Here is an 8624-nt window from a genome sequence, read left to right on the forward strand (position 1 = left end):
TATTGATTGGTGTTCTTCGTTTGAATATAGAATTATTCCTAAGCCCTCCTTATATTCCTGAACATGTCGAATACTTAGTTGCACATCCCGAACTTGGACCGTTATCTCTTTAAGAGAAATATTTTGAGAGGTCGATGCTTCTTCCTGGTTGACGAGACTGGGTGTTGGATTAGTATTTAAATTCAATTATTCGGGAGCCGCTTGAACTTGCACATCCTCAATCGGAGGTGGTGAGATTGGAGTTAAGAGTTCAGCCCCAGCAATTTGATTGCTCCTATTTATATTTCCAATTGATTAATTCGCAATGTTACACTAGTAAGAAAGGGACCTACGCCAAAAGATGTTGCATCTCTGTTTATAATTATGTCACGTGGTTTGTGCGGGTGTTTCATAATTGAATGTACGGTTCAATTCAATTCGAACAACTACCAACCCAAAGTGCCAATATAGGAAGATATGTCAGAATCAGCTGATTATCATAGGGTGGGGCTCATCCTCTAATGATGGGTTGCACCTTTACCTTCTATATGAAAGAACTTTTCAGTACAGATAACAAAGAAAAAGGAATTTCTTATAATCAGCTACAGAGAACCACTGTAGACTACCTTTTTGAATGGAGAACTCACTTAATATTCGAACTAAATCAATCGTATGAGTGTAGACCCAAATTACAACTAAATCTAACAACTACTTGATTACTGCTACCGACTACTGTAAGGAATGTAAACGACTGATAATGTTCACTACACTAAGGAATGTAAATGATTGATAATGCTAAGGAGCATAAAGTAATTAAAAATTAGATTTGGTTGGATTTGGTTGGTATGATACCCTCTTCTATTGAATTCCCTTATTATTTATACCTTTAAATCGATAATGTGAGGCTTTTTATATTCTGATGGTTACTGTAACCGTTTCAACACTACATGACCTTCCAGAGACTTCGTTCTAAAATTGCCACATGTCCCAATAACTGCTTCAGGCTTCCTTATTGTCTCGACCACGTTCCACTCGGCCAGCCTTGTTTTGTGAATAAACATGGCATCAGTCGATATATGTCAACTGTATCACCACATAAATTCTCTTTAGGTATTTTCACAAATCTCGAATACACCATGTAACTCTTATAAAATTACACATTTGTCCTCAAGATTGGTTTATTATAGCAGGATCGGACAGGAATAGTGTAGAGCAGGTTACAACTCCCATTGATTGGTTATCACAGGGGATGGCGATAATGGGGATGAACAAAAGGTTGTCATGTGTTAAGGATGAACAAAGGTTGTCATGTGTTAAGGGATAGCGATAATGGGGATGAACAATCGCTTTTCCCCACGACAACAATCACTACCATCCCCCTCTATCCACAATCAAAAGTGGCTTTCATCTTTAAGAAAATGCTATTGTACAAAAAATAAAATAAAAAATAATAATTTAAAATGTCTTCCACGTATCATCAGCTTCTATCTCTAAGAAATGTGGTTGCTAGAGCAAAAATAATACTTTTATAAGACCTTAGAAGTTGTTGGCGGTGCCCATATATTGGAAAAGATGATGATAGTGAACGTATGTCGGAAAATGCAGTTGAAAGCGGTGGTGGTGGTTCCTAAAAAACATGTTTGAAAAAGGAAGAAGAAGCTCAAGGAAAACAATAAAGAAAAAGTGAAAAAAGCTCCATAAGGGTCCACCATCGCATATGTGGAATCCACCCCATCCATTAACCTCAGAGTTTCATATAAGGTCATGGTTGGGAGCATTATCAACATCCGCCACTCACATTGACCACATTACAAGAAAATAGTTCATATCGAACAAACACTATTATAAGTTTTTAGGTTTTGTGGGCTACATAGATATTATGTCAGTAATAAGTTAATAATTTTCCATATAAATAGAGGGCTACAAAGAAAATTAACAGATTAGATATAGGTTCCGATAGGACTAATAACTAATCTCGTCGACGTCACTTGCTTAGGATACTACATAACTTCTTCTTTGTTCAAAATTCGTACAACTACTGATCCAATGATAAGGGCAATTTGGTCTGAAAATGTTTTCAAAACCTGTTAGATGACTAGTCTAAAAATATTTGAAACATTCATTCTTTTCCGAGAATTTGACCTTACCAAAGTGCTAGTACAATCAAAATCCCAAAAAAAAAAAAAAAAAAAAAATTAGAATTGTTATTGAAGGTAAGCTTTGACTTTGATAGGCCAACGTAATGTGTACATAAGATTTCCATTAAATCTTGAATTCTATATTAGGCCTAGGGACCTGAAATCAAGCTTAAATATGATTTAGTGGGCCACATTAAAAGTACTAATTGGGAGAGACATCTACCCTTGATTTTTTTAGTGTCCGCTATAATACTTATATAGTATCCACTCCAACCATTAAATTAAAAACAAGACAAAATTCATACCCATAAGTTATTTACTTGTGCCACATTAATGGAAACAATTCAGATGATGTGCATTGCTCATAATACATTGTTTCCAATCATATGGTTCACTTGAGTTATATATGTTGGTTGGGGTTGATTTTACATAAACATAATGGCGGGGCTCATGGGAGCCACCGACCCATTTGTTGGCATGGAGTATGACCGTAGGTAGCCAACGGTTGGAATCTAAATTCCATTTTAATTAGGTATTTTTTTGTAATTTTTGTTTTTTAAAAATTGCTTTGCTAGATGTGGCTCAACTAATAGAGCTCATGGGAACTTCCCATGAGGTCGAGCTATGTGGGCCGACCATGATGCGTGTCAAACATCTAGACTTTATTTTTAAGCCCGTTCGGGTAGACATTCAGATATTCAACACACACACACACACACACACACACACGGGAAAAGGTTCTATGCAGTCGAGCTCATGGGAACTTCCCATGAGGTCGAGCTGTGTGGGCCCCACCATGATGCGTGTACGAACATCTACCCCATCAGTCAGATGCACCATTCCATGGTGGGCCTCGGGCTTAAAAATCAAGTCAATCCATGACTTGTGTGGGCCACACCACATACAAAAGTTGAGAGGGGTTACCCTCCCATTAAAACATTCATAATCATTTGTTGGGCCCACCGAGATGTGGTTCACAAATCCAGCCCATCCATTATGTGTGTCCCACTTGGATGAGGGGTCAGACCAAGTTTCAGATGCATCCAAATTTCAGGTGGGCCCCACCAAGTGCTTTTATATATTTTAGGCATGTCTTCACATGATTTTAGATGATACAGCCCCTGAGTTCTGTCTACGGCTAAGTTTTGGAATATCCCATAATTTAAAGGGGACCCATCAAATGCACCATGTTGATGTTTGACACGCATCACGGAGGCCCACACAGCTCGTCCTCATGAGAAGTTCCCATGAGGTCGACCGCATCGAACCATTTCACACACACACACACACACACACACACACACACACACACACACACACACACACTATATATATATATATATATATATATATATATATATATATATATCCTAACTCAGTTTATATGCGAGCCTTCGTGTAAGCCATAGGATGAGGAGAACGGGTGGGATGTAACTTCATTGAGAGAGGAAGAGTCTTAAAAAAAAGACTCTCTCCTACACTCACGGAGAGAAATTTGAAATTGCAAGAGAATTTTGCACAAAAGCCTTTCACATGAAGATCATGCAAAAGCCTTTCTGTGTGGGGCCTACTATGATGTTTGTGATAAATCCAACCCGTCCATGATACCGTAATTTTCTTCCTTCTCATGGAGGTCAGGTTCTTTGCTTTGTGAGATGGGTCAGTTATGTAAGATCATGAGATGGGCCACTTTTATATATGATCCCGCTCCATAGTTGCCTTTTCTCAAAGATCAGTTATATAAGATCATGAGATGGGCCACTTTTATATTAGATAGTTGCTCTGTATCTCTTATCCATCCATTTATTTTGTACACATACAACAACTTCCTTCATCAGATCATATACTGATGCAGGAGTCAGCTGGTGCGCAGCTTCAATAGATTACACGTGTGACATATTCTTCACAACGTTCCGTCTGTGAGGTCCATTTGATGATCACACGTTAAATTTGTGATTGGGCCAGGATCTAAGTACAAATGGGCCTGGGCTCAGCCTACGATTGTCCCCACTGTTTTCTGTGCTGGGTCCACTGAAGATTTGGATTTAACTCATTCTTTGGATATTACCCTAAAATGATCTCTCCAAATGGATGAAAGGCGCAGATAGAAAACATACATCATGGTGGGGCCCATGGAAATTGGTGACATCACTTCAGTAGCAAGTCTCACTGCTCAACCTATCAGTATCTAATCTACGCCCGGAGAGTTGGGAAACGGATTGGCTACTCCCCTGCCACCGGCCATTGGCTGGTGGTCGGTTCTCTGTGGGCCCCACCATGATGTATGTGTTTCATCCATGCCGTCCATCTATTTTTTTAGACCATTTTATGGTATTGTACCAAAAATGAGATATATGCCAATCTCAAGTGGACCATATTACAGGAAACAATGTTGAATGAACGTCGACCATTAAAAACTTTTTAAGGTCCATAAAAGTTTTGGATCAAGCTGATATTTGTTTTTTCCCTTCATCTGGGTCTGTATGACCTAATCAACATATTGGATGTCAAATAAACAGTACAGTGGGCCTTAGGAGCATTTAAATGGTGCATATCTAATCACTATTGTTTTCCTATGGTGTGGTCCACCTGAGGTTTATATCCCTCTCATTTTTGGGCTAAGTCTAAAATGATCCTTAAAAATGGATGAACGGAATGGATGAAATACATACATCATGTTGGGGCCCACAGAATACCGAACACCAGCCAGGGGGCTGGTGGGAGGGGGAGTAGCCAATCCTTTTCCGGAGAGTCGTGCTTTCGGCGGACGTGGATTGCGTCCTACCCTTGCGTCCAGGCGGGGCTCTGTGGGGCCCACCATGATGTAAGTGTTTTATCTATGCCATTCATAGATTTTCTATGATCATTTTAAGGGATGTTTTTAAAAATGAAGCAGTCGACGACTCTAGTGGACCACACCAAAGGAAGGCCGGGTGACAATGACACCCACCGTTGAAACCTTTCTAATGGCCACCGTGATGTTTTTTACTATCCAACCTATTAGACGTGGATGAAGTGAATGTCAAATAAACAGTACAGTGGGCCTTAGGAGCATTTAAATGGTGGATATCCAATCACTATTGTTTTCCTATGGTGTGGTCCAACTGAGGTTTATATCCCTCTCATTTTTGGGATGAAGCCTAAAATGATCTGTAAAACTGGATGACCGGAATAGATGAAATACCTACATCATGGTGGGTCCCATAGATCACCGAACACCAACCATGGGGTTGGTGGCAGGGGAGTAGCCAATCCGTTTCCGGAGAATCGTGCTTTCGGCAAACAGAGGATCCAGACTCCTATGCTTAGCGTACTGAGTAAAATCTGTGGGGTCCACCATGATTTATGTATTTTATCCTCTCCGTCCATTCATTTTACGAGATAATTTTAGGGATTGACACAAACAATCAGGCATATTAAATGTTCAAATTGACCACACCACTGGAAACAATTGATTTGAACATATACCGTTGAAAAATTCTTGGTAGCCACAGAAGATTTGGATCAAGCTTATATTTGTGTTTTACCTTCATCCATGTTGTATAATCTCATGAACATGTTGGATGACAAATAAACATCACTATGGGGCCTATAAAGGGTAAGATCCAATTGATCTGTGTATGTGCTTCAATTATCAACCCAACACCTTAAATTTCAATGGTGGACACTAAATTCCCACTTTTTCCTCTCATGTGGCCCATTTAATTTTTGGAACCTCCTCATTCTTGGTCCCATATCCTAAAATGATTTCGAAAAATGGATGGACAGGTTGAATTTATCACAAACATGATATTAGGGGGTTTAGAAGAAGATACTTTATCATAACAGTTGTTATGGGAAGATCCGAGCGCCTTCTCGACTCCGAGGTCCGACACTATTTAGAGCCGACTGGAGACGCACGAATGAGTAAGATTACGAGAACGACGGGAGGGAAAGACTCCCAGCTCAGCCTTAGTTACACCTTTACTCCGAGGCTTCGGATAGGCGAGCTAGGACCAGGGGGCCGAAGTAGTCGGTGTGAAGCTCAGACCGCTCAGACCGGGATCTACTTGTGGGATCTCAAGCTGCCCCACTACTGCACGACCAGAGACGATTATTCAACCACCCACGTCTGCATGACCACACGACGGTTGAGCATCCGAGTCTCCTGCGGGAGGCGGTGAGTGCCCCAAAACGCGTTGAGTTATACGAACACACCCATCCCAGGTGAATGGTATAAATAGTATCTCATAATGAGAAGACAGGTACGCAATATTCCATACTCTCCCTCTACAAATGAATTTAGACCCCGATTCCCTTGACTTGACTTAGGCATCGGAGGGTCCCCTGTCTAAACCAGGGTCTCCTTTGATCACCGTGGTTGTGCAGGTTCAAGACGTTGAAGCGGCTCGGAGTTCAGTGGTCTGAGCAGAGAGTCATTCTGATTTTGTCAGCAACATTTTTGGTGCCGTCTGTGGGAATCTGATATGAAAAGTCAGTTCCCTATTCTCAAGTACAATGGTGAGAGGAAAGAAGAAATTTGCAGCTGTGGAGCCTGAGTCGATTGAAGAGACTTGGTCTTCTTCGTTACTCCATGCTGAGTCTACCCCGGGGTCATCTCAGCGCTCCCGTAATCGGGTAGGCAAGTATCGAGCTATGCAAAGTGAGATACAAGCCCTGTGTGATGAAATCAACCAAATGAAACAGCAATAGGAGCAGCACTCGCAGCCACATCTTGTCCAGGAAAGTCGGACCGGTGGTCGAAGTCCAGTCTGCATCGTGGAATATGAGACCTGAGGGGTCTTAGCATCAATCCGCTCGGGCGCCAGCCTCAATCTCGAAGCCTCCCCCGACCCAAGACCGCGTGCCAACTCAGAATGCAATGACCCGAGTTCTAACGAACGTTTCGGTCACCTCAGCGCTGCCACCGACGGATCTCCGTCATGCGATAGAAAGGAGGAGGGGAAGGAGAACCCCTGAAGAGGAAGCCACGCAAGAGATAGTAGCGGAAAACAAAGATTCATGGGAGACACGGTTTGTGGAGCTTAACAACAAGATTCTGATGCTAGAAAAGAATCAGCAGCCGTCATCAGTCCCGATCGCCGTCTAAGCGATGATGGAAGAGATCGAACCTCCCTTCACCTCTGCGATCATGAGCGAGGTGATACCACAGAGGTTCCGGATACCTCCCGTCATCCAGTACTCTGGGTCTGGCGACCCGTCCGAGCATGTGGAGGCTTATCGCTCGTGGATGTAAATCCAAACAATGACGGATGCAATGATGTGCAAGGGATTTTCGATCACACTCATAGGATCCACTCGGATTTGGTACCATCAGCTCAAACCCAACTCCATTGGTTCTTTTGTAGAGCTCAGCCGATTATTCCTTACCCAATTCATAAGCGGTAAGAAGAGTCGGAAACCGAATACTCACCTGTTCACCATCAAGCAAGGGCCTAAGGAGTCATTGAAGGATTACATTGCCCGTTTCAATAAAGAGGCATTACAGGTGGAAGACTACGACGACAAGATGACGCTCTCTGTCGTGTTCAGTGGTTTGAAAGAAGGGAAGTTCACATTCTCCATTGGAAAGAATCCGCTGAATACGTTAGCCGAGCTCGTCACCAGAGCTCAAAAATATACTAATGCTGAGGAATTCTCCAATGCTCGCAAAAATGTTCAAGTAGCAGACCCAACTGGCAAGGGGAAGAGGTCGATGAACGAAGAACCCCAGCCGTCCAGTAAAAGACCCGACGACCGCGCTTCTCGTGATCGTCGTCCGAGCAGGAAACCAGAGGGTAAATTCCGTTCCTACACTCCCCTCAACACATCTACCAAGAAAATTTTGCTGGACATCAGATGGCAAAAACTCCTGAATTGGCCTGTTTATATGAAGGTCGACCCGGATCACCGAGACAAGCGCAAGTATTGTCGCTTCCATCGAGACCACGACCACAATATAGCTGATAGCGTGGATCTTAAAGATGAGATCGAGACTCTTATCCGTAAGGGTTATCTAGGCCGGTATACCAAAGAAGAGAGGGTCTTTCGGAGAGAAGAACGAGAATAGCCGAATAACACTGCAGAAGAGCAGACTGAAATCCATACCATCTTTGGTAGTTCATCCGGTGGAGGAGATTCAAACAGGGCTTGAAAAGCCCATTCTCGGTAGTCTGATCCAAAACTCTACATCCATATGACCGAGTGACCGAGCAAGGAACTCCGAGTCAACCCGAGCAGTATGACCTTCTCGGAAGATAATGCGCGTGGGATCCAGCATCCGCACGACGACGCCTTAGTGGTCACTATGACCATAGACAACTGCAAGGTGTACCACATCCTGCTCGACACCGAAATTTCAGCAGATGTGATCTACTCCAAGGCTTTTGAAAGAATGAGGATTCCAAGGTCCCGTCTCTGACCTGTGAAGACCCCCCTACACTGCTTTGCCGGAGAAAGGGCGATCTCTGAGGGAGTCATATCCTTCCCTGTAACTGTAAGAGAAGGACAACATCAAGTCACCCTCAT

The 8624-nt window shown here is 42.7% G+C and overlaps 1 protein-coding gene across 1 annotated transcript; it reads left to right on the forward strand.

Annotated features, from left to right (window-relative positions):
- Positions 1-7362: 7362 nt before the first annotated feature.
- LOC131254327 (uncharacterized) lies at positions 7363-8166 on the forward strand. Its single transcript, XM_058255316.1, has one exon. It carries the CDS (start codon positions 7363-7365, stop codon positions 8164-8166), a length of 804 nt encoding a protein of 267 aa, XP_058111299.1.
- The last annotated feature ends 458 nt before the right edge of the window (positions 8167-8624 follow it).

Source organism: Magnolia sinica, chromosome 8 (assembly GCF_029962835.1).
Source record: "Magnolia sinica isolate HGM2019 chromosome 8, MsV1, whole genome shotgun sequence".
Taxonomy (NCBI): Eukaryota; Viridiplantae; Streptophyta; class Magnoliopsida; order Magnoliales; family Magnoliaceae; genus Magnolia; species Magnolia sinica.

What these genes read in the sequence shown, in the direction of transcription:
- LOC131254327 (XM_058255316.1), top strand. Translation starts at nt 7,363, where the DNA reads ATGACGGATGCAATGATGTGCAAGGGATTTTCGATCACACTCATAGGA.